The sequence below is a fragment of the Hyla sarda genome, chromosome 5, assembly GCF_029499605.1.
Source record: "Hyla sarda isolate aHylSar1 chromosome 5, aHylSar1.hap1, whole genome shotgun sequence".
Classification (NCBI taxonomy): Eukaryota; Metazoa; Chordata; class Amphibia; order Anura; family Hylidae; genus Hyla; species Hyla sarda.
The window spans coordinates 170,167,034-170,194,358 of NC_079193.1; the positions used below are offsets into that span (position 1 = coordinate 170,167,034).

General features: G+C 43.2%; 1 protein-coding gene across 1 annotated transcript in view; it reads left to right on the forward strand.

Moving 5' to 3' along the window:
* The window catches only part of CFAP90 (cilia and flagella associated protein 90), a 69,944-nt gene that overhangs the window by 24,684 nt on the left and 17,935 nt on the right, over positions 1-27,325 (forward strand). The window contains exons 3-4 of the mRNA XM_056520732.1: positions 6,806-7,017; positions 16,494-16,610. Coding sequence (XP_056376707.1) covers positions 6,806-7,017; positions 16,494-16,610 — 329 coding nt within the window. The remainder of the gene's footprint in view (positions 1-6,805; positions 7,018-16,493; positions 16,611-27,325) is intronic.

The window sequence follows — 27,325 nt, forward strand, 5'->3', positions numbered from 1 at the left end:
TAGTGGATCCTCTGTGCCAGAGAGGGATTGGCGTGGACCGTGCTAGTGGACCGGTTCTAAGCCACTACTGGTTTTCACCAGAGCCCGCCGCAAAGCGGGATGGTCTTGCTGCGGCGGTAGTGACCAGGTCGTATCCACTAGCAACGGCTCACCTCTCTGGCTGCTGAAGATGGGCGCGGTACAAGGGAGTAGGCAGAAGCAAGGTCAGACGTAGCAGAAGGTCGGGGGCAGGCGGCAAGGTTCGTAGTCAGGATGGGTAGCAGAAGTTCAGGTACACAGGCTTTGGACAACACTAAACGCTTTCACTGGCACAAGGCAACAAGATCCGGCCAGGGAGTGCAAGGGAGGAGACTAGATAAAGGCAGGGAGCAGGTGGGAGCCAATTAAGCTAATTGGGCCAGGCACCAATCATTGGTGCACTGGCCCTTTAAGTCTCAGAGAGCTGGCGCGCGCGCGCCCTAGAGAGCGGAGCCGCGCGCGCCAGCACATGACAGCAGGGGACCGGGACGGGTAAGTGACCTGGGATGCGATTCGCGAGCGGGCGCGTCCCGCTGTGCGAATCGCATCCCCAACGGCCAAAACAGTGCAGCGCTCCCGGTCAGCGGGACTGACCGGGGCGCTGCAGGGAGAAAGACGCCGTGAGCGCTCCGGGGAGGAGCGGGGACCCGGAGCGCTAGGCGTAACAGTACCCCCCCCCTTAGGTCTCCCCTTCTCTTTGTCCGGTAACTGCCTCCCCTGGGATGAGGACACCGGGAAAGAATGGAGGGTTTCCTCAACGGCAGGCAGTACAGCAGGAGTGGGAATGGGGAGGGAGGGCAGAGGGCGAGGCCTGGCACGGGGCAGTGTGACACCAGGACGGGGGCCATGGGAAGGCACAGAGGCTTGCCTGATGGGACTGGGAGGGGGGGAGAGGCACTTCCTGTGGCAGGCAGAGTCCCAGTTCCTGATCTCCCCGGTGGTCCAATCAATGGTGGGGGAATGAAGCCGGAGCCAAGGCAGACCGAGGAGAACCTCAGAGGTACAGTTGGGGAGAATGAAGAATTCAATCCTCTCAAGGTGGGGTCCAATAGACATGAGGAGGGGCTCTGTGCGGTAACGCACGGTGCAGTCCAATCTGGCTCCGTTGACCGCGGAAATGTAGAGCGGCTTGACGAGACGGGTCACCGGGATGCTGAATTTATTAACAAACGACTCCAAAATAAAATTTCCTGAGGCACCGGAGTCCAAGCAGGCCACGGCTGAGAGGGAGGAGCAGGCTGAAGAAGAAATCCGCACGGGTACCGTGAGACGTGGAGGAGCAGACATGGAACCAAGAGACGCCACACCCACGTGAGCTGGGTGCGTGCGTGCGTTTCCCAGGCGTGGAGGACGGATAGGGCAATCCACCAAGAAATGCTCGGTACTGGCACAGTAAAGACAGAGATTTTCTTCCCTGCGGCGATTCCTCTCTTCCTGGGTCAGGCGAGACTTATCCACTTGCATGGCCTCCTCGGCGGGAGGCCCAGGCGTAGATTGCAACGGATACTGTGGGAGAGGTGCCCAGAGATCTAAGTCTTTTTCCTGGCGGAGCTCTTGGTGTCGCTCAGAAAAACGCATGTCAATGCGGGTAGCTAGATGGATGAGTTCTTGCAGATTGGCAGGAATCTCTCGTGCGGCCAGCACATCCTTGATGCGACTGGATAGGCCTTTTTTAAAGGTCGCGCAGAGAGCCTCGTTATTCCAGGATAATTCTGAAGCAAGAGTACGGAATTGTACGGCATACTCGCCAACGGAAGAATTACCCTGGACCAGGTTCAACAGGGCAGTCTCGGCAGAAGAAGCTCGGGCTGGCTCTTCGAAGACACTCCGGAGTTCAGTGAAGAAGGCCTGGACTGTGGCTGTGGCAGGATCATTGCGGTCCCAGAGCGGTGTGGCCCAAGACAAGGCCTTTCCTGAAAGAAGGCTCACTACGAACGCCACCTTAGACCGTTCAGAAGGAAACAAGTCCGACATCATCTCCATATGCAGGGAACACTGAGACAAAAATCCACGGCAGAGTCTGGAGTCCCCATCAAATTTGTCCGGCAGGGACAAGCGGAGGCTAGGAGCGGCCACTCGCTGCGGAGGAGGTGCAGGAGCTGGCGGAGGAGATGGTTGCTGCTGTAGCAGGGGCAGAAGTTGCTGTAACGTGGCGGTCAACTGCGACAGCTGCTGTCCTTGTTGAGCAATCTGCTGCGATTGCTGAGCGACCACCGTGGTAAGGTCAGCGAGACTTGGCAGGGGCACCTCAGCGGGATCCATGGCCGGATCTACTGTCACGATTCGGCTTCCAGGTAGTGGATCCTCTGTGCCAGAGAGGGATTGGCGTGGACCGTGCTAGTGGACCGGTTCTAAGCCACTACTGGTTTTCACCAGAGCCCGCCGCAAAGCGGGATGGTCTTGCTGCGGCGGTAGTGACCAGGTCGTATCCACTAGCAACGGCTCACCTCTCTGGCTGCTGAAGATGGGCGCGGTACAAGGGAGTAGGCAGAAGCAAGGTCAGACGTAGCAGAAGGTCGGGGGCAGGCGGCAAGGTTCGTAGTCAGGATGGGTAGCAGAAGTTCAGGTACACAGGCTTTGGACAACACTAAACGCTTTCACTGGCACAAGGCAACAAGATCCGGCCAGGGAGTGCAAGGGAGGAGACTAGATAAAGGCAGGGAGCAGGTGGGAGCCAATTAAGCTAATTGGGCCAGGCACCAATCATTGGTGCACTGGCCCTTTAAGTCTCAGAGAGCTGGCGCGCGCGCGCCCTAGAGAGCGGAGCCGCGCGCGCCAGCACATGACAGCAGGGGACCGGGACGGGTAAGTGACCTGGGATGCGATTCGCGAGCGGGCGCGTCCCGCTGTGCGAATCGCATCCCCAACGGCCAAAACAGTGCAGCGCTCCCGGTCAGCGGGACTGACCGGGGCGCTGCAGGGAGAAAGACGCCGTGAGCGCTCCGGGGAGGAGCGGGGACCCGGAGCGCTAGGCGTAACAATAACATACCCTCTGTGGGGTTCTCAGGCTCATTAGAGGCTATGTTGGTCAATTGGAGGTCAACTTTCATTAAAATAGCGTGTTTGCGCTCGGTGGAAATGGCAGAATTGGCATTGCCAAAGAAACATATGGCTCGTTGAGCCCATCCTCTCAATACTTCAATATCAACGGGTCTGTTAGAAATAGATGCTTCTGCCGCCAAGTCCAAAATTTTGGTAAGAGGACCTAGTACATAAGTTCATCTTGGCACGCTTTACAGCTTCTATCTATTCCTTTTTTTGATTTTTGCCAGATTTCATTAGAAATGTAGTTAAAATCGGATCAAAATCCGGGGTGAGTGAAGCGTTGTGAGGAAGAGTGGGTGTTCGGCACTCGGCCTTAAGTTTATTACAAGCAGATTTTAGTGTTTGGCAACCTTGGGATTGGGTAGCCATTCCCCGGATCTAGGATGGCATATGAGTGAGGCATCGAAGAATGGGTTCCCAGAATCCCCAACAATGATTATGTCCTGATCATCAGGGTCATCAATAATCTCACCACTCTCATCAGAGTAATATTCATTATCCTCCATGACCTCATCTTGAGAATCTAAAGATTCGTCCAAAGACGATTCTTGGAAAGAATCAGGTTTTGTCAGCTTAGCGGATTTATGAGCCCGTTTTAGATGTTCTTCCTCAGGGGACGAGGGTATGGAGTGTCTAGGAATCACACTGGTTAAAGGACCGATGTTAGATCGGAAGTCATTATTATAATCATGGCGAACCCTTTTAGCAGAAAATGTTGAAATCTTAGCAGGGTGATTGCCGTCAGAAGTATTATTAGTCTTATTAATGGCTTTTTAGGGCCTTGAAGACCTCTTGCCATTGTAGAGACTGAAGTCTCAGGAGTTCAGTACTGGTCAGAGGGTGTGGATGGACCAAAAACAATAGGATCTACCATATTGGACCGAGACAAGGCCATAGTAATAGATCTATTAATGCTGTCATGAAGAGAAGAAACTGCAGTCTGGACTGCTGAGTTGACAGATCTTGACACAGTCATCAACTAGGTGCTGTAGATGCTCATTAGTGTTGAGCGGCATAGGCCATATTCGAATTCGCGAATATTCGCGAATATATGGACGAATATTCGTCATATATTCACGAATATTCGCATATTCGTTATATTCCCGTTTTATTTTCGCATATGCGAACATTCGCGTATGCGAAAACTATCATTTGTGCATATTAGCATATACAAAATTAACATACGCGAAAATTCGCATATGTGAAAATTCGCATGTGTTAATTTTCGCATATGCGAATTTCCGCGCGCCAGTCTCACACAGTAGTATTAGAGCCTTCTTTACACCACACAAGCTGGAAGCAGAGAGGGATGATCACTGTGATGTGTACTGTGAAGAAAAAAAAAAAAAAAAAAAAAAACGAATATTCGTAATTACGAATATATAGCGCTATATTCGCGAAATTCGCGAATTCGCGAATATGCGATATTCGCGAATAATATTCGAATTGCGAATATTCGTGAGCAACACTAATGCTCATGAGTGATGGGTTCAGAGACTAAGGATTGAGGACGGATGTCCTTATTAGATGATCTATTGTCTTCAAACATTGTACTAAATGTAAGTAAATAAATTTATATAAATAAATTAAAGTGAATAAATAGGGTAATAAATAGATTAATAGATTAGCTAATGTAAATATTAAATATATAATAAAATATATAAATATTTTAAATGTTTTTTAAAATAGTAGGGTTGAAATAAAGTCAAAAGAATTTAATATATAAATCTGAAATAAATAGGGTGCAATTTAAAATTTAGCCACTAGACGGCATTATAGGATAAGACAAGGCTATATTTGTAGAAATTTGCTTGAAATAGAGATCCGTATAATAAAAAACAAAGTAACAAAAGCCCTCTCGACGAGACTGACAGGGAGCTTGTCAACGTCTAACAGGTGAATACCACACTGTCAGACAAAGTTTTGCGAGACGTAACTGTCAGATGCTCGGAGATGAAGAAAAAATGGCGCCGATGACACAGAAGAAAAAAACAATAACAGAGGAGGTGAGAAGGAGAACGGGGGACCCGGCAGAAGGAGAGATCACTGGGGATGATTGGGAAGTATGGGAAGAACGATAGGAGGTAAATAGAGGCAAAATACAAAGGGGAATATACAAGAAATATATATATATATATATAATGTATATATTACATATATGAGAAAGCGCAATGAAATATGTAAATATGTAAATAACTGTAAAGATGTATAATAGGAGGAAAGATCTTAAAACAAGGAAAGGGGATTAAACAAGGGGGGGAAAGAAAAAAATAGGGGGGATTAATATATATAGGAATAAACTAAAAATATAAATAATGCAATATAAGTAAGGTACAATAAGATATAAATAGATAATAATTACACAATGCAAATAAATGTTTTATTATTATTAGGAAAAATAGAAAAAATTATACACAAATATCAGAGCAATAAAATACTTATCTGATCGCACTGCTGAGCAGCAAAGAAGAAGAAAGAGACTCATTTGTCAGTTACCTTTACTGTGTTCCTGCTAATCTGATTGGTTATTGGTGACGTAACAGCATGTTTGGCTACGTCATACTATATGTGTTCAAAGTTTTTCTGTATCATTTAAATATATATATATTTATTAATTTTATTTTTTTTGCTTTGCTGCTGAGTTCAGTAAAAGAAGTTTTAAGTATAATAGGAGCATCTTAACTTGGTTTTGAAATCATGAGGACACCATTTTGCTGTGGGAGAAATCGAAGGCCTCTGATAGCTCAATATTGTGCATGCAGCAGTCCAATTTACCTTCCCTTTTCCTCCTCCAGGAGAAAAGTAAAAAAAAAAAAAAAATGGGGATAAATGTAAAGTCATGTATCTGATACTGCATGCATCATATGTCCTTGCAAGAGTAAAATGAGAATGTCACTGGTAGAGAAGGATCTGGGTGTACTTGTAGATCATAGACTACAGGACAGTGTGCAATGTCAAGCAGCTACTTCTAAGGTCAGCAGAATATTGTCATGTAATAAATCTGGCATGTACTCACGGGACAGGGACATAATATTACCCCTTTGTAAAGCTTTGGTACGGCCTCACCTGGAATATGCTGTTCAGCTTTGGGCATCGTCTCATTAAAAAGGATGTCCTGGAGCTAGAAAAAGGTACAAAGGAGCAAAAACTTAACTAAGGGGCATAGAACTTCTTAGCTGTGAGAAAAGATTGAAAGAATTACATTTGTTTACACTTCAAAACAGGTTTAGACAAATTCTTAGAAGAAAATAACATTAATGTGTATATATATATAAATACAGTATCACATGCCCTCATCTTTATCCCCACACCCCTTCCCTTCATCATAACCACCCAAACACCTCCCCCCAACTGCCACTCCTCCTCCGAGTTGAACTTAATGGATGTGTCTTTTTTGCCTTTTTTTAACAGTACTAACTTTGTAACTATGTAACTTTGTCTTGATTTAAATGATCTTTTTATGTGTTGTCATTCTGTATACGGTTTTTCAACATAAACCCAGGTTCACAAATTTGTTTCTCACAAATATTCTTTTTTCCCCACACCTATCTGGCTGCATGTTTATTACATATTGAAACAATGTTAGTATTTTTTTTTATAATAGCTTGTTATGTAAATAAGCATTGTGTACAGTGTTTCCAACCAAACAGACAAGCTAAACAATGAACCATTGTGTGCTCCAGAAAGCTTATACTGGGTGTCTCTATCTGAGGTCAGAGGTTTTGTGTTCCATGAATCCTAGCAACCCAGAGACACTTCAGCAATTGCAGCAGCACAAGGAACAAGGGACTGGACGCAGAAAAGTTTGTTACAGTCATGGAAAACAAGGAGCTAAAACCTGAATTTACAGTAATGCTTCATCAACCACATACTTCATCTTTGTCTGCATTTTCCCATGTACCAGTGGATAGAAAAATACCTAAACATTTGAGTTATTTCTATCAGAAAAATAAGGTAAGTTATTTTATATTTGTGGTTTGTCTAAAGTCTTAGGTTAATGTTTATGTTATACTACAGGTAGATAGTATTTTCATTTTGCTGTGTACATAGACATATACTTATAACTTATAATAAAATGTGTTACCTTGCTCAAAACTAAATAAGGAAGTGCAGCTAACAATAGTGATAAGATACACTGAGGTTAACTAGAAAGTGCCAAAATAGAAGTCACAGAGCAGTCAAAGGGCACAGCCCTCAAAGCTTGACTAAAGTAAGACTGGCAAAGAATCAGATAGTGGTGAGAAAGTATGTGCTTTTTATTAGTAATAAAATTATGAATAAAAATATATATGGATACAGGGCCCTTTTGTAGTTAGGAGAGGCTATAAGAGTATATAAATTACGTAAGAAATAAAATGCTAAAACTGAAATAGGTTTGTATAATAAGTTAGCATAAATAGAACCCATATCCAGAATGTTTGTATGTATAGTTCATAAACTTGAGTATGCACGCACAGTCTGGTTGAGCGTGCATGCTGCATTTTATAGATATCAATTCACAGTCCTGTAAATAAAACAGTTCTTTTCAAAAATTGTTTCAGTACAGTTTCTGTAAGGAACAAATAGGTCCTCTCGTACCGCTTACTCTTCCTGTGATCTGTTGGTCCTGACATCCTGGTAGTCTTTGTTCACCTCAACTCTAGCATCACTCGCAACAGCTTTCAGCTGACAGCACCCTACAGGTGTGCAAGCCAGGAACTAGAGAGGGATGATCACTACAGAAGGAACTACATTCAATGTAGTTGCCATAAGCAATAGATAGGCAGGATGAAGAAACAGATAAAAACTCTTTAACTTTTATGGCCCTCCACAGTGTCAGGAGAAATTGGACAGGAGGGAACTACATCACTCAAATGTCCAAGATATAAACTAGAAAATCTTCCAGTTTGGAAGTCTCAAACCCAGAGAGCTGACCGCTGGCATTGAACTGGAATTGGATTCCTTTGATCATGAGTCTGGGGTGGGCTCATCCTTATGGCCTGTACTTAGCAAGACTGCTTACTTACTAGTATGGACCCCTGCGCCCAGCCCGCTCCAGTCATACGACTTTTGAAGATAGGAACCCTGTTCTGCCAGTGTAAACCCTTTGTCTGTTTTTAATGTGTTAAAGGGGTACTCCGGTGCAAACATTTTTTTTTTTTTAAATCAACTGGTACCAGAAAGTTATACAGATTTGTAAATTATTTCAATTTAAAAATCTTAATTATTCCAGTACTTATCAGCTGCTGTATGCTCCACGGGAAGTTCTTTTCTTTTTTAATTTATTTTCTGTCTGACCATAGGGCTCTCTGCTGACACCTCTGTCTGTGTCAGGAACTGTCCAGAGTAGGAGCAAATCCCCATAGCAAACCTATTTTGCTCTGGACAGTTCCTTACATGGACGGAGGTGTCAGCAGAGAGCACTGTGGTCAGACAGAAAATAAATTCAAAAAGAAAAGAAATTCCCCTGTAGTATACAGCAGTAGTGTTGAGCGGCATAGGCCATATTTGAATTCGCGAATATTCGTGAATATATGGACGAATATTCATCATATATTCGCGAATATTCGCATATTCGTTATATTCTCGTATGCGAAAATTAACATATGTGAATATTAGCATATACAAAATTAGCATACGCGAAAATTCGCATATGCAAAAATTAGCATATGCTAATTTTCGCATATGCGAATGTTCGCGCGCCAGTCTCACACAGTAGTATTACAGCCTTCTTTATACCACACAAGCTGGAAGCAGAGAGGGTGATCACTGTGATGTGTACTGTGAAGAAAAAAAAAATATATGAATATTCGTAATTACGAATATATAGCGCTATATTCGCGAAATTCGCGAATTAGTGAATATGCGATATTCGCGAATAATATTCGAATTGCGAATATTCGCGAGCAACACTATACAGCAGCTGATAAGTACTAGAAGGATTAAGATTTTTAAATAGAAGTTATTTACAAATCTGTTTAACTTTCTGGGACCAGTTGATTAAAAAAAAAAAAATGTTTTCCACCGGAAAGTATCCCTTTAATGCTTTGATTTTCCCTAACTTAACTGTTTCCTGTAATATCCTATATTGTTTGATTCTGTATTCATGTTAATATAGTTCCTTAATATTTAACCTTTTTTAATAGTTTGGCACTCAATACTGGTACTCAAACTGTATCAATACTTCGTACTGCCACCTTAAGGACCCAGCCATTTTATACCTTAGGACCCGGCCATTTTTTGCACATCTGACCACTGTCACTTTAAACATTAATAACTCTGGAATGCTTTTAGTTATCATTCTGATTCCGAGATTGTTTTTTCGTGACATATTCTACTTTAACTTAGTGGTAAAAATTTTTGGTAACTTGCATCCTTTCTTGGTGAAAAATCCCAAAATTTGATGAAAAATTTGAACATTTAGCATTTTTCTAACTTTGAAGCTCTCTGCTTGTAATGAAAATGGATATTCCAAATATTATTTTATTTTATTCACATATACAATATGTCTACTTTATATTTGCATCATAAAATTGACGAGTTTTTACTTTTGAAAGACACCAGAGGGCTTCAAAGTTCAGCAGCAATTTTCCAATTTTTCACAAAATTTCCAAAATCACAATTTTTCAGGGACCAGTTCAGGTTTGAAGTGGATTTGAAGGGTCTTCATCTTAGAAATACCCCACAAATGACCCCATTATAAAAACTGCACCCCCCAAAATATTCAAAATGACATTCAGACAGCATTTTAACCCTTTAGGTGTTTCACAGGAATAGCAGCAAAGTGAAGGAGAAAATTCACAATTTCCATTTTTTACACTCGCATGTTCTTGTAGACCCAATTTTTGAATTTTTACAAGGGGTAAAAGGAGAAAATGTATACTTCTATTTGTAGCCCAATTTCTCTCGACTAAGCACATACATCATATGTCTATGTAAAGTGTTCGGCGGGCGCAGTAGAGGGCTCAGAAGGGAAGGAGCGACAAGGGGATTTTGGAGCGTACGTTTTTCTGAAATGGTTTTTGGGGGGCATGTTGCATTTAGGAAGCCCCTATGGTGCCAGAACAGCAAAAAAAAAAACACATGGCATACCTTTTTGAAACTAGACCCCTTGAGGAACGTAACAAGGAATAAAGTGAGCCTTAATACCCCACAGGTGTTTCACGACTTTTGCATATGTAAAAAAATGTAAAAAAAATTTCTATAAAATGTGTGCTTCCCCCCAAATTTCACATTTTTGCAAGGGTTAATAGCAGAAAATAGCCCCCAAAATTTGTAACCTCATCTCTTCTGAGTATGGAGGTACCCCATAAGTTGACATGAAGTGCACTATGGGCGAACTACAATGCTCAGAAGAGAAGGAGTCATATTTGGCTTTTTGAGAGCAAATTTTGCTCGTGTGCATGTCGCATTTAGGAAGCCCCTATGGTGCCAGGACAACAAAAAATACCCACATGCCATACCATTTTGGAAACTAGACCCCTTGAGGAATTTAACAAGGAATAAAGTGAGCCTTAATACCCCACAGGGGTTTCACGACTTTTGCATACGCAAAAAAAAAAAAAAAATTTTCACTAAAATGTGTGTTTCCCCCCCAAATTTCACTTTTTTGCAAGGGTTAATAGCAGAAAATACCCCCCAAAATTTGTAACCCCATCTCTTCCGAGTATGGAGGTACCCCATAAGTTGACCTGAAGCGCACTACAGGCAAACTACAATGCTCAGAAGAGAAGGAGTCATATTTGGCTTTTTGAGAGCAAATTTTGCTCGGGGGGCATGTCGCATTTAGGAAGCCCCTGTGGTGCCAGGACAGCAAAATAACCCTCACATGGCATACCATTTTGGAAACTAGACCCCTTGAGGAACGTAACAAGGGGTACAGTGAGCATTTACCCCCCACTGGTGTCTGTCAGATCTTTGGAACAGTGGGCTGTACAAAATTTTTAATTTGCGCAGCCCACTGTTCCAAAGATCTGTCAGACACCAGTGGGGTGTAAATTCTCACTGCACCCCTCATTACATTCCGTGAGGGGTGTAGTTTACGAAATGGGGTCACATGTGGGGTATTTTTTTTTTTGCGTTTGTCAAAACCGCTGTAACAATCAGCCACCCCTGTGCAAATCACCTCAAATGTACATGGTGCACTCTCCCTTCTGAGCCTTGTTGTGCGCCCCCAGAGCACTTTGCGCCCACATATGGGGTATCTCCGTATTCGGGAGAAGTTGCATTACAAATTTTGGGGGGCTTTTTTCCCTTTTACCTCTTGTCAAAATGAAAAGTATAGGACAACACCAGCATGTTAGTGTAAAAAATTTATTTTTTTACACTAACATGCTGGTGTAGACCACAATTTTACCTTTTCATAAGGGGTGAAAGGAGAAAAAGCCCCCCAAAATTTGTTAGGCAATTTCTGCCGAGTACGGCGATACCCCATATGTGGCCCTAAACTGTTGCCTTGAAATACGACAGGGCTCCAAAGTGAGAGCGCCATGCGCATTTGAGGCCTGAATTAGGGATTTGCATTGGGGTGGACATAGGGGTATTCTGCGCCAGTGATTCCCAAACAGGGTGCCTCCAGCTGTTGCAAAACTCCCAGCATGCTTGGACAGTCAACGGCTGTCCGGCAATACTGGGAGTTGTTGTTTTGCAACAGCTGGAGGCTCCATTTTGAAAACAGTGGCGTACCAGACGTTTTTCATTTTTATTGGGGAGGGGAGGGGGGCTGTGTAGGGGTATGTGTATATGTAGTGTTTTTTACTTTTTATTTTATTTTGTGTTAGTGTAGTGTTTTTAGGGTACAGTCACACGGGCGGGGGGGTTACAGCGATTTTCCCGCTGCGAGTTTGACCTGCCGCGCAAAATTAGCTGCATCGCAAACTGCAGCCTGATACTCGCTGTAAGCCCCCTGCCCATGTGAATGTACCCTGTACATTCACAAGGGGGGGGACCTCCAGCTGTTGCAAAACTACAACTCCCAGCATGCACAGTCTATCAGTGCATGCTGGTAGTTATAGTTTTGCAACAGCTGGAGGCACACGGGTTGGGAAACACTGAGTTAGGAAACAGACAATGTTTCCCAACCAGTGTGCCTCCTGTTGTTGCAAAACCACAACTCCCAAACATTCTCAGGCATGCTGGGAGTAGTAGTTCGGCAACATCTTTAGAGCCAGATGTTGCCGAACTACAACTCCCAGCATGCTTGGAGTTGTAGTTTGCAACATCTGGAGGACTACAGTTTGCAGACCACTAATACAGTGGTTCCCAATCTGTGCCCTTCCAGATGTTGCAAAACTACAACTCCCAGTATGCCAAAACTGTCCAGGCATGCTGGGAGTTGTAGTTCTGCAACATCTGAAGGGCCAGATGTTACAGAACTACAACTCCCAGCATGCCTGGACAGTAAGGGCATGCTGAGAATGTGTAGTTTTGCAACATCTGGAAGGGCACAGTGGTCTCCAAACTGTGGACCTCCAGATGTTGCAAAACTGCAACTCCCAGCATGCCCAGACGCCAAGGGCTGTCTGGGCATGCTGGGAGTTGTAGTATATAGGGTCCCAATACAGCAATGCATGTCGCTTTACGGCGACGTGCATTGCTGTAAAGGGCCCGACCGCGGCTGAAGAGGAACTCACCTGTCGCCGCCGCCGCCATCTTCCTCGCCGGGATCCGGGTCTTCAGGGACGAGGTAAGTACCGGGGCCGGTCCCCAGCACTCCCCCGTCCCCCGCCGCGTCCTCCGGTCTTCCTCCCGTCCTCTCCGGACTTTCAGGGGCCGGGCAGGACGGGAGGAAGTAACCGCCCCCACTCCTGCGATTGGTCGGTTAACTAACCGACAGATCGCAGGGAATAGGAGGAGGTGGCAGGCTTGCCACCTCGCTCCTATACGTTAGCATGGTCCTGGCTGTCTGTGACAGCCGGGATCATGCGAAATTACCGGGCGGTCGGGTCCCAGAGACCCGATCAGCCCGGTATCGCCGCAGATCGCAAGGGCGATTTCCCTTGCGATTTGCGGCGATCGCCGACATGGGGGGCATACATGGCCCCCCTCGGCGTTTGCCCTGGATCCCTGCTGAAGGATTTCAGCAGGGATCCGCTTCCGATCTCCGCCGGGTGAGCGGCGGAGACCAGGAAAAGACATGACGTATGCATACGTCATGGGTCCTTAAGACCCAGGGTGTGAAGACGTATGCATACGTCATGGGTCCTGAAGAGGTTAAAAAAAAAACTGTTAGCCTAATTGCACGCTACTCCTGTCAAGCCATAAGAATGCGCTGGAGAAGCAAACCACACCACAGCACAGCTGAATATTTTGCCATTTGACATACTGTACTTACCTGTACACATTCTGTCAGCCTGCTACCACCGTGGCTGCAACTGATCAATCTCTTCCTTCTTCTGTAGCGGTTTATCATTTCCGACAGGAATAACAATATTTGCAAAAAACTATTTTATTTACAGGAACTGAGAATTGATATATACACTCATGGCTGTAAATGTTGGCAGCCCTGAAATTTTTCAAGAAAATGAAGTATTTCTCACAAAAAAGATTGCAGTAACACATGTTTTGCTATACAATGTTTATTTCCTTTGTATGTATTGGAACTAAACGAAAAAAAGGGAGGAAAAAAAGCAAATTGGACATAATGTCACACCAAACTCCAAAAATGGGCTCGAAAAAATTATTGGCACCCTTTCAAAACTGTGGAAAAATAAGATTGTTCCATGCATGTCATGCTCCTTTAAACTCACCTGGGGCAAGTAAGAGGAAAAGAGAACGGACTTGTAACCTTGAGACTGTTGATATTTTTCCACAATTTTTGTTCTCAAGTTCATCTTCAGAGATCTAGATTTGCCTTTGTCCACAGTGCGCAACCCATGGCACTGTAGTTAATCTTTCTGGGCGTGGACCTAAGAGAAAATTTAATGATGGTGGATAAGCAGCCCCAAACAAGTTCCAAAGATATTCAAGCTATCCTGCAAGCTCAGGGAGCATCAGTGTCAGTGCGAACTATCCGTCGACATTTAAATGAAATGAAACGCTATGGTAGGAGACCCAGGAGTACCCCATTGCTGACACAGAGACATAAAGCAAGACTACATTTTGCCAAAATGAACGTGAGTAAGTCAAAATCCTTCTGGGAAAACGTCTTGTGGACAGATGAGACCAAGATAGAGCTTTTTGGTAAAGCATATCATTCTACTGTTTACCAAAAACGGAATGAGGCATACAAAGAATAGAACACAGTACCTACAGTGAAATATGGTGGAGGTTCAATGATGTTTTGGGGTTGTTTTGCTGCCTCTGGCAGTGGCTGCCTTGAATGTGTGCAAGGCATCATGAAATCTGAGGATTACCAACTGATTTTGAGTCGCACTGTACAGTCCAGTGTCAGAAAGCTGGGTTTGTGTCGGAGATCTTTGGTCTTCAAGCAGGACAATGACCCCAAACATGTCAAAAAGCACCCAGAAATGGATGGCAACAAAGTGCTGGAGAGTTCTGAAGTGGCCAGCAATGAGTCCAAATCTAAATCCCTTTGAACACCTGTGGATATATCTTAAAATTGCTGTTGGGAAAAAGCACCCTTCCAATAAGAGACCTGGAGCAGTTAGCAAAGGAAGAGTCGTCCAACATTCCGGCTGAGAGGTGTAAGAAGCTTATTGATGGTTATAGGAAGCGACTGATTTCAGTTATTTTTTCCAAAGGGTGTGCAATCAAATATTAAGTTAAGGGTGCCAATATCTTTGTCCAGCCCATTTTTGGAGTTTGGTGTGACATTATGTCCAATTAGCTTTTTTTCCTCCCTTTTTTGGTTTAGTTCCAATACACACAAAGAGAATAAACATGTGTATAGCAAAGCATGTGTTACTGTAATCCTTTTCTGTGAGAAATACTTCATTTTCTAGAAACATTTCAGGGGTGCCAACATCTACAGCCGTGACTGTATAACTTGCAGCATGCATGCTCAATTGGACTATGCATACTTAAGTTTACGAACTATACATATAAACGTTGTGGATACAGGTGCTATTTTATACTAACTTATTATACAAACCTATTTTACAGTTTTAGCATTTTTTTATTACATGATATATATATATATATATATATATATATATATATATATATATATACTCTTATAGGGGGACATTTTACAAGGTATTTACAGCGTTTTTTTTTGCATACAAAAGTCGCTCAAAAAGTCATACATGAGCCTAAGCACTTGTTTGTGCGACTTTTGTGGGTAAGCAAAAAGTTACAAGCAGCCTTACCTAAACAAATTTCAGTTTTCCTTTTGCAGTGGTCAGGTATTTATGATGTGGGGAAGTCGCACGTAGGCATAAAAAAGTCGCAAACCCCCTGGAGTACAAAACTCCAGTACGTAAGCAAATTAAAAAAGTGGCAAAAAAGAGCTCCAAATTTATCAACTCCCTGTGATAGTATGATAAATATGTAGCACATAAGCAAAACTAAACCAAAAAAAATTACTTCAAAACTTGCTTACCAAAGCAAACAATGATAAATGCCCCCCATAGTGTCTTCTAACCACAAGGGCCCTTTGGCAGAGACTCTGTAGCCATATATTTATATTCATAATTATATCACAAAAAATGTCATTACTATAAAGAGACTCTGTATCTATATATATATATATATATATGTATATATATATATATATATACACACACATATATATGTATATTGATATTTAGTAATAGCTAAAAGGGTACATGACAAACAAGGTTTCTACTAATAATAATGGATAAGAATGTAAAAAAAATTTCATCCAAAGCTCTGTCCGGTTGTCAGTTTTGTCTGGAAATAATTTTTTCCCATTCAATAGTAATCGGTCTATGCCATTCACATGGGGTTTAGCCTTATCTGGATCCAATAACGTTCATATGTAAAAAAAAGTTTGAAAGATGTTTTCAGTCTACCATGTAACTTTTCTTATGTTTACTGAGCAGATATACACAGCTTAAATGATTTTGTAAATCATTCGACCAGTCACCTATGAATAATGTGAACAGTTTGGGTGAGATATTTTTGACAAAATAGGCCTAGTTTAATATGTATCTTTATAGCGTATCGCCAGAGGGATCCTAGCTGTTCTGAAATCTAGGTCAAACATGTTGTGTGCCTACAGTTCCGGTAAAAGAGTTACATATTTCATGCAGTAGAAGAACAGTTCTAAATTATGTATATAATGTACACAAAACTGGTAATTCTACAGCTGACTTATATACGTAGATATCTTCATTGTTTTGGCTCTATATTTCAGAAAAAAGTTTAATAAGATAGATGATCTTGTTATCTTTTATGTTTTAATGCTTAGAACTGTCAGGTATAGAATAGCCATTTTAATGTGCCAATTCAAATAATGCACCATGCACTTTGTGATAGATCTTAAACATTCCTTCATGAATAATGGAACATCTTTCTCCTATTAAAAGGAAGAACATATTTCTGCATACGACTCCATATTCAAGAGGCCACATAGTTATAATGAAAAACTTCACAGAGATGACAGAAAGTATGCGAAACACAACAGTCTGGATCTTTATACTGAGGTAATAATAAGCGAGAGAAAAAGAGAATAAAAACGCTTTTTAGGACAGCAGATAATAATAAGGAATAATGTATGAAAATGAAGATTTTACAGAGTAAAGGTCCACAATATGGATTTTTCCTTTATAGGTTTATAGGGAATCTCTGACCATGACAGAGCCCTTTTAGTGTTTATTTCACAAAAAAACAATGGTATCAATGGTCTTTTGGTCAGACTGGGACATCATGCCTTCTTCCATGATCTCAACAATACCGTTAAATAACATCCCCTTTCCTAAACCAACTGTTCATATAGTTGCTTATGTTTCTTTGTTTGTTGACAATTGGTTAAAGGGGTATTCCAGGCAAAAACTTTTTTATATATATCAACTGGCTCCAGAAAATTAAACAGATTTGCAAATTACTTCTATTAAAAAATCTTAATCCTTTCAGTACTTATGAGCTTCTGAAGTTAAGGTTGTTCTTTTCTTTCTAAGTGTTCTCTGATGACACCTGTCTCGGAAAACGCCCAGTTTAGAAGAGGTTTGCCATGGGGATTTGCTTCTAAACTGAGCGTTTCCCGAGACAGGTGTCGTCAGAGAACACTTAGAAAGAAAACAACAACCTTAACTTCAGAAGCTCATAAGTACTGAAAGGATTAAAGGGGTATTCCAGGGAAAAACTTTTTTATATATATCAACTGGCTCCAGAAAGTTAAACAGATTTGTAAATTACTTCTATTAAAAAATCTTAATCCTTTCAGTACTTATGAGCTTCTGAAGTTAAGGTTGCTCTTTTCTGTCTAAGTGCTCTCTGATTACACCTGTCTCGGGAAATGCCCAGTTTAGAAGAAGTTTTCCATGGGGATTTGCTTCTAAACTGGGCGTTTCCCGAGACGAGGGAAACGCCCGAGGTGTCATCAGAGAGGACTTAGACAGAAAAGAACAACCTTAACTTTAGAAGCTCATAAGTACTGAAAGGATTACGATTTTTTAATAGAAGTAACTTACAAATCTGTTTAACTTTCTGGAGCCAGTTGATATATATAAAAAAGTTTTTGCCTGGAATACCCCTTTAAGGGTTTTCTAGAGAAAAAAAAGGCATCACTTTTCCAGTAGTCATAGCTTTAGGAGTTCCTCAGAAAGTAAAAAAGGTTGAGAATTACTGACAACATTTAAAGCTGGCTACATATATACTATTGCTGCCTACAAATCCACCACAAATATGCATGCTTCACTCCCCAGAATCTACCTGTTTATTTTAATGGGGTGGGGGGAATTAGTCTGTCAGAACAATTTAGCAATGGCTTATATTTTACAGAAACAATGTATTAGGCATGTTAAAGTACAACATACCTGTTTATTCTGCCCCCCAAGCATCTGCCACCGAAGTTGTGTTCAGACAGCCCCCATACACATTAGATTGTTGGTCTAGCTCTCTTAAATCTGAATCTTTGGCTTATTACGTATGGTCAGTTTAGAGGGAACCTGACAACTAGTTTTGGGACACTAAACCACCAACACACAGCTGGGGTTAAGTGTCCCAAAACTGCCTCTATGATGCCTCCCCAGTTCCCCTCCTTGTTGCAGTTTATTGCAACGTTATTTTAACTGGGAGTAGAGTCCAGTAACTGCATTATTTTCAGCGCATGTGCATTCCACCAACGAAGCCGTGAAGATTGCAGCTCGCTTCATTACATATGTGTTGTGGTATCAGCTCTTCTTCCTTTTGCTCATCCCATAGGCATAATCCCCTCTCCCTGTATTATTTATCCCTCTTTATCTAAGACATCTCGCCTGCCCAGGTATAATTGCTTCCTTCCCCATAATCATAATTTCCACAGTATTATGCCTCTTGCTTAACAGACTGGCACAATATATTTTCCACACTTGCAGTATAGTAGTAGACTGACAAATAAAACTCAGAAGGCAGTGCAGTGCGATCAGAGCCTACGTTTAGTTTAGTGTTGATTGGCCCTACTTACATATAGAGTGGTGATGGTGATTCTGGAAAGTAAGGTTTAAAGCTTATACAATAAAGAAGGAGGACTAGGAAAAAATGGAAGCAATTTGGAAAACATATAGAATGTATTTTAATGTTTCCACTAGCTTGTGTTTGGAACTAGGGAATATTGAATTACAGATGTGTCCTTTTGTAACTTTTCTTTAAAGTATACCTGTCATTAGCAAAAACTCTTTATATAATGTAGAAAATAATATTATATGTATATTTGTAAAATACATTGGTTAAAAATGTGTATTTAATTGTCCCCGCAGCTATTGCCTGTGTGTTTCTATGAAGAGACCAAATACAGGAAGTGTAGGTGGCAAGCAGGGCTCAGTGCACTGAGGACAAGCAGGGCTCTGTGCACTGAGGACAAGCAGGGCTCTGTACACTGAGGACAAGCAGGGCTCTGTGCACTGAGGACAAGCAGGGCTCTGTGCACTGAGGACAAGCAGGGCTCTGTACACTGAGGACAAGCAGGGCTCTGTACACTGAGGACAAGCAGGGCTCTGTACACTGAGGACAAGCAGGGCTCTGTACACTGAGGACAAGCAGGGCTCTGTGCACTGAGGACAAGCAGGGCTCTGTACACTGAGGACAAGCAGGGCTCGGTGCAGTGAGGACAAGCAGGGCTTTGTGCAGTGAAGACAAGTAGGGTTCTGTGCAATGAAGACAAGCAGGGCTCTGTGCACATAGGAAAAGCAGGGCGCTGTGCAGTGAGGACAAGCAGGGCTTTGTGCAGTGAGGACAAGTAGGGTTCTGTGCAATAAAGACAAGCAGGGCTCTGTGCACTGAAGACAAGCAGGGCTCTGTGCAATGAAGACAAGCAGAGCTCTGTGCACATAAGAAAAGCAGGGCTCTTTGCAGTGAGGACAAGCAGGGCTCTGTACACTGAGGACAAGCAGGGCTCTGTGCAGTGAGGAAAAGCAGGGCTCTTTGCAGTGAGGACAAGCAGGGCTCTGTGCACTGAGGACAAGCAGGGCTCTGTACACTGAGGACAAGCAGGGCTCTGTGCACTGAGGACAAGCAGGGCTCTGTACACTGTGGACAAGCAGGGCTCTGTGCACTGAGGACAAGCAGGACTCTGTCCTCAGTGCACAGAGTCCTGCTTCCCTCAGTGTACAAACAGGATCTGTACAGTGAGGACAAGCAGGGCTCTGTGCACTGAGGACAAGCAGGTCTGTGGGCAGTGAGACTCTGTGACATGCTCCCGGCTCACACAGAAGGATAATTAACAAGCCAGGAGCCTACACAGAGCCCTGCTTGTCCTGCCCTCACTTCCTATATTTGGTCTCCACACAGAGACACATATGCAATAGCTGCAGGGACAGCATTTTTTTTTTAACACAAGAATATGCAATTTTTTGCCAATGTATATTAAAAATATACATATAATGGTATTATCTACATTATATAAAAAGTTTTTGCTAACAGGTAAACTTTAAACTCAGTGGGGGACATTTATCAAACTGTTTAGACCAGTTTAAACAGTCTATATTTGTCTCTCAGAATGTCTCAGTCTTTTAAGTTGAGACTTTTATGTGACTTTTGCTTTAGAGCCCTTCTCCACAGAAATAGAATAGTGTTGTACAATAAAGCTTGAAATGCAGTAGTCAGGAATTTATAAATGAGACTTTTATTGGAAAGTCTCAAAAAAGTCACATCAAGGGAAATTACGCAGAAATGTCAGACCATGTCAGACCCTATGGAAATCCAATCTAAATAGTTATTTGGAAGCCTTTTAGCAATTTTTCTGGACGTACAAGGCGACACAGTGCAGTTTCCGTTTCAAATGACATTTTAGCTTTAATCTGAAGGGTAATCTAATCTAATAGTATATACAACTCTAAAATAATACAATTTAATCCCAATGATCCCAAATTTTTTAAACAATTTTGTTATCCATGTAGATGTCTGATGCTAATGTTTTGTTTTCCAGCACCGCAGTCACAGATAACAATGCTTCTTTATTGGAACATCAAGCTAAACACGGTACACGGCACACACAGACCATAGACGGACGTAGCCGCCTTAGTCATACTACAAACACTAAGGATCCATCCAGTCTATATAGGGGAGAACTCCACCCCCTTGCCAGGTATAACACCTGAGCAGATCGAGTGGAGTCCCCACCTACACAGAGAAGGACTCACAGAAAACCTTCCCCTCAGTGCATTTAAAAAATGCTCAAAAAACTAAAACTATAACAATAAAAGTAACTATATATCTAATAAAGCTATGTGTGATACTGACTACTACCCAATTCAAAAATTAGCCAGTGCAGGTAAAGAGGTTTTAACTAATGGTATAAAATCACAAGTGGCAACTGTGTATTAAAACCGAATAAAAAGGTTGCTACACCTATTATCCACTATAAAATATTGATACTGAAGTCTAGAACAATTTCAGTGTGGTCAAAATACTCAGGTGAACACCACATAATTATACAACTGATATACCAATCACGGGTGGAGCAGAGTATGTGACACACAGAGTGAGGAGCAAGAAAACCAATGCTATTTTTATTATAATTATTTTGTTGTTGTTTATGTGCGTAATTACAAAGGAAAACATGTCCCATCATTTGCAAACATCTATATAGTATAGAAGAATGTATGTGTATATACAGTGGGGCAAAAAATATTAAGTCAGCCACCAATTGTGCAAGTTCTCCCACTTAAAAAGATGAGAGAGACCTGCAATTCTCATCATAGGTATACCTCAACTATGAAAGACATAATGAGAAAAAAATTCATGAAATCACATTGTCTTATTTTTAAAGAATTTATTTGCAAATTATAGTAGAAAATAAGTATTTGGTCACCTACAAACAAGCAAGATTTCTGGCTCTCACAGACCTATAACTTCTTCTTTAAGAGTCTCCTCTGTCCTCCACTCATTACCTGTATTAATGGCACCTGTTTGAACTTGTTATTGGTATAATAGACACCTGTCCACAACCTTAAACAGTCCCACTCCTAACTCCACTATGGCCAAGACCAAAGAACTGTCGCAGGACACCAAAAACAAAACTTGTAGACCTGCACCAGGCTGGGAAGACTGAATCTGCAAAAGGCAAGCAGCTTTGTGTAAAGAAATCAACTGTGGTAGCAATTATTAGGAAATTGAAGACATACAAGACCACTGATAATCTTTCCTCGATCTGGGGCTCCACGCAAAATCTCACCTAGTGTATGACCTGCAGAGAGCTGGGACCAAAGTAATAAAGGCTACCATCAGTAACACACTATGCCGCCAGGGACTCAAATCATGCAGTGCCAGACGTGTCCCCTGCTTAAGCCAGTACATGTCTGGGCCGTCTGAAGTTTGCTAGAGAGCATTTGGATGATCCAGAAGAGTATTGGGAGAATGTCATATGGTCAGATGAAACCAAAGTAGAACTTTTTGGTAAAACTCAACTCGCTGTGTTTGTAGGAGAAAGAGCACTGAGTTACATCCAAAGAACACCATACCTACTGTAAAGCGTGAGGGTGGAAACATCATGCTTTGGAGCTGTTTTTCTGCTAAGGGACTAGGGCAACTGTTCTGTGCAGGAAATAATGAATGGGGCCATGTATCGTGAGATTTTGAGTGAAAACCTCCTTCCATCAGCAAGGGCATTGAAGATGAAAGGTGGTTGGGTCCTTCAGCATGACAATGATACCAAACGCACCACCCGGGAAACGAAGGAGTGGCTTCATAAGAAGCATTTCAAGGTCCTGGTGTGGCCTAGCCAGTCTCCAGATCTCAACTCCATAGAAAATCTTTGGAGGGAGTTGAAAGTCCATGTTGCCCAGCGACAGACCCAAAACATCACTGCTCTAGAGGAGATCTGCATGGAGGAATGGGCCAAAATACCAGCAACAGTATGTGAAAACTTTGTGAAGACTTACAGAATAAATTTTTTCAGAAAATTCTGTGAATCGGCCGAATCAAATTTTTAAACAATTCGCTCATCTCTACCTATGATGAAAATGACAGGCCTCTCTCATCTTTTTAAGTGGGAGAACTTGCACAATTGGTGGCTGACTAGATACTTTTTCTTTGCCCCACTGTATATTTTTGCACATAAAAAAGGTATAAAAAAAATATACTAAAAGTAGGTTATTAATACTAGGGAAAATGTTACTCAATGAGGCTCACAACACAATAATATAGGATGGAATAAATCAATAATATAATGTCCTGCCCTTTATTCATTCCCATCGGTAGTCTAGTTCCTATTTTAATTATCCAAAAGAAATCTCTGTCAAGGAGTTTTTGTGGTCACCACCATGTATAGGGGTTCTGACTCATTCAACTCCTTGGACTGAAGTGCTTGAAAAACTCCCTTGATGGAAGCCAGCGCAATGCTTGCTGACCATGGACACGTGTTGGGAACTGAAGAATGGGGAGGATGGCACAAACCCGCATGCAAGATATCTTGCATGCAATGTATCTTGCATGCGGGTTCGTGCCATCCTCCTCACAATGTAAAAAATCTGCCTGTGGGGGAGATGGTGCGGGCCCGCCACAATTGTTCCCGTGATGATGACTTTGAACCTGAGGCGACAAATATTGCATCTTGCCTTAGAGACCGGGGATATCGGGCTCATCATGTTGATCGGGCAATAAGAATCGCTAAAAAACAAACCGGGGATACTCTTGTTGCAGATGGCAAACGACAAGATAATGTTGACAGTATGGATCAGCCCATCGTTTTTTCAACTATAGAGATGATTATATGGCCATACATAGAATTATTCTGAAATACATTCCCATGATTAGTGGGGACCCCGCATATTCTGCTGTATTTCAGGATTGGTTTTCGTTGTGTTTCCATGAAGGCTACCACTATTGCCAACACTGTCTCTCCCAGCTTTTTCTCCAGTAACACCTGAAAGATACCGAACTGGCTCACATGTCCAGGATCCCATAAGTGTGGACACAACAGATGTGTTTGCTGTTCAGTCATAAACAGCAGTACTGCATTTGTTTCTGCTGCCAATGGAGGCATGTTCAAAATCCAACAGTATATCAACTGTGACACAACATTTGTTGTGTACATGGTCACGTGTCGGGAATGTAATATCCAGTATGTGGGATGTATGATGAATGCTCTGAAAGTAAGAGTTCAGAAGCATTTGTCTGACATCCCACATTTTGGTTCCCGACACATGTCCATGGTCAGCAAGCATTGCGCTTACTTCCATCAATGGAGTTTTTCAAGCATTTCGGTCCACAAACAAAAACTTCTTGACCGAGAGGTCTTTTGGATAATTAAATTGGGAACTAGATTCCTGATGGGGAAGAATAAACGACAGGACGTTATATTACATTATTGAATTATCTACCTGTAGTGAGTTCCATAATCATGTATTCCATCGTATATCATTGTGTTGTAAGCCTCATTGCCTAACATAAGCCTGTGGCAAGATCCCTCAGCCCTAGGATTAATAACCTTTATACTGTTAGTATATGTTATTTATACTGGTTTTATGTGCGAAAATATATATACACATACATTCTTACATATTATATAGATGTTTGCAAATGATGAGACATGTTTTTCTTTGTAATTCCGCACATATAAACAACAAAAAATAATGAGAAGAAAAAAAAATTAGGTGGTGGGGCCCAGACTACAAGATGGAATTGGGGGGGTGGGGTGGGGGGTGGAGATAGCATTACTCCTTTATTTTGTTTTGGTTGTTTTGTATACTTATATGGTGGCTCAGTTAGGGATGTTGTCACGATGCCGGCTGGCAGGAGGTGGATCCTCTGTGCCAGAGAGGGATTGGCGTGGACCGTGCTAGTGGACCGGTTCTAAGTCACTACTGGTTTTCACCAGAGCCCGCCGCAAAGCGGGATGGTCTTGCTGCGGCGGTAGTGACCAGGTCGTATCCACTAGCAACGGCTCAACCTCTCTGACTGCTGAAGATAGGCGCGGTACAAGGGAGTAGACAGAAGCAAGGTCGGACGTAGCAGAAGGTCGGGGCAGGCAGCAAGGATCGTAGTCAGGGGCAACGGCAGGAGGTCTGGAACACAGGCTAGGAACACACAAGGAAACGCTTTCACTGGCACAATGGCAACAAGATCCGGCGAGGGAGTGCAGGGGAAGTGAGGTATACATAGGGAGTGCACAGGTGAACACACTAATTAGAACCACTTGCGCCAATCAGCGGCGCAGTGGCCCTTTAAATCGCAGAGACCCGGCGCGCGCGCGCCCTAGGGAGCGGGGCCGCGCGCGCCGGGACAGGACCGACGGAGAGCGAGTCAGGTACGGGAGCCGGGGTGCGCATCGCGAGCGGGCGCCACCCGCATCGCGAATCGCATCCCGGCTGGAGGCGGTATCGCAGCGCACCGGGTCAGTGGATCTGACCGGAGCGCTGCAGTAGCGAGAGTGTAGCGAGCGCTCCGGGGAGGAGCGGGGACCCGGAGCGCTCGGCGTAACAGTACCCCCCCCCTTGGGTCTCCCCCTCTTCTTAGAGCCTGAGAACCTGAGGAGCAGACTTTTGTCTAGGATATTGTCCTCAGGTTCCCAGGATCTCTCTTCAGGACCACAACCCTCCCAATCGACCAAAAAAAAAGTTTTCCCTCTGACCTTCTTGGAGGCCAGTATCTCCTTTACGGAGAAGATGTCCGAGGAGCCGGAAACAGGAGTGGGAGAAACAAGTTTGGGAGAGAAACGGTTGATGATGAGTGGTTTAAGAAGAGAAACGTGAAAGGCATTAGGAATACGAAGAGAAGGAGGAAGAAGAAGTTTGTAAGAGACGGGATTAATCTGGCACAAAATTTTGAAAGGACCAAGATAGCATGGTCCCAATTTGTAGCTAGGGACACGGAAGCGGACATATTTAGCGGAGAGCCATACCTTGTCTCCAGGAGAAAAAATGGGGGGAGCTCTTCTTTTCTTATCAGCAAACTTCTTCATGCGTGATGAAGCCTGTAAGAGAGAATTTTGGGTCTCTTTCCATATGGTGGAAAGATCACGAGATATTTCATCCACAGCGGGCAAACCAGAGGGCAAGGGAGTAGGGAGGGGGGGAAGAGGGTGACGGCCATACACCACGAAAAATGGGGATTTGGAGGAAGATTCAGAGACTCTGAAGTTATACGAGAATTCGGCCCATGGTAGAAGATCTGCCCAGTCATCCTGGCGGGAGGAAACAAAACGTCGTAAATAATCACCCAGGACCTGGTTAATTCTTTCTACTTGCCCATTGGATTGAGGATGATAGGCAGAAGAAAAGTTTAATTTAATCTTGAGTTGTTTACAGAGAGCCCTCCAGAATTTTGACACGAATTGGACGCCTCTGTCCGAGACGATCTGCGTGGGCAACCCGTGAAGACGAAAAATGTGTACAAAAAATTGTTTTGCCAACTGAGGCGCTGAAGGAAGACCAGGAAGAGGGATGAAATGTGCCATCTTGGAGAATCGATCAACGACCACCCAAACAACAGTGTTGCCACGGGATGGGGGTAAGTCTGTAATAAAGTCCATACCAATGAAAGACCAAGGCTGTTCGGGGACAGGCAGAGGATGAAGAAGACCAGCGGGCTTCTGGCGAGGAGTCTTATCCCGGGCACACACAGTGCAGGCTCGCACAAAATCCACAACATCCGTCTCCAGAGTCGGCCACCAATAGAAACGAGAGATGAGTTGCACGGATTTCTTGATGCCCGCATGACCTGCGAAATGGGAGGAGTGACCCCATTTGAGGATTCCGAGGCGTTGGCGTGGAGAGACGAAGGTCTTCCCTGGAGGAGTTTGCCTGATGGAGGCTGGAGAAGTGGAGATCAGGCAGTCAGGAGGAATGATGTGTTGCGGAGAGAGCTCTACTTCCGAGGCATCCGAGGAACGAGAGAGAGCATCGGCCCTAATGTTCTTATCGGCAGGCCGAAAGTGAATTTCAAAATTAAATCGGGCAAAGAACAGAGACCACCTGGCCTGGTGAGGATTCAGCCGTTGGGCAGACTGGAGATAGGAGAGGTTCTTGTGATCGGTGTAAATAATAACTGGAAATCTTGATCCCTCCAGCAGATGCCTCCATTCCTCAAGTGCTAATTTATTGGCTAGTAGCTCTCGATCCCCGATGGAGTAGTTCCTCTCCGCCGGAGAGAAGGTCCTAGAAAAAAAACCACAAGTAACAGCATGCCCGGAAGAATTCTTTTGTAGAAGGACCGCTCCAGCTCCTACTGAGGAGGCATCAACCTCCAATAGGAAGGGTTTAGATGGGTCAGGTCTGGAGAGAGAGCACGGGAGCCGAAGAAAAGGCAGACTTGAGCTGTTTAAAGGCGTCTTCCGCTTGAGGAGGCCATGACTTAGGATTGGCATTCTTTTTGGTTAAAGCCACGATAGGAGCCACAATGGTAGAAAAATGTGGAATAAATTGTCTGTAATAATTGGCGAACCCCAAAAAACGTTGGATAGCACGGAGTCCGGAGGGGCGTGGCCAATCTAAGACGGCAGAGAGTTTGTCTGGATCCATTTGTAGTCCCTGGCCAGAGACCAAGTATCCTAGGAAAGGAAGAGATTGACATTCAAACAGACATTTCTCCATTTTGGCATAAAGTTGATTGTCACGAAGTCTCTGAAGAACCATGCGGACATGCTGGCGGTGTTCTTCTAGGTTGGCAGAAAAAATCAGGATATCGTCCAGATACACAACAACACAGGAATATAAGAGATCACGAAAAATTTCATTAACAAAGTCTTGGAAGACGGCAGGGGCGTTGCACAGGCCAAAGGGCA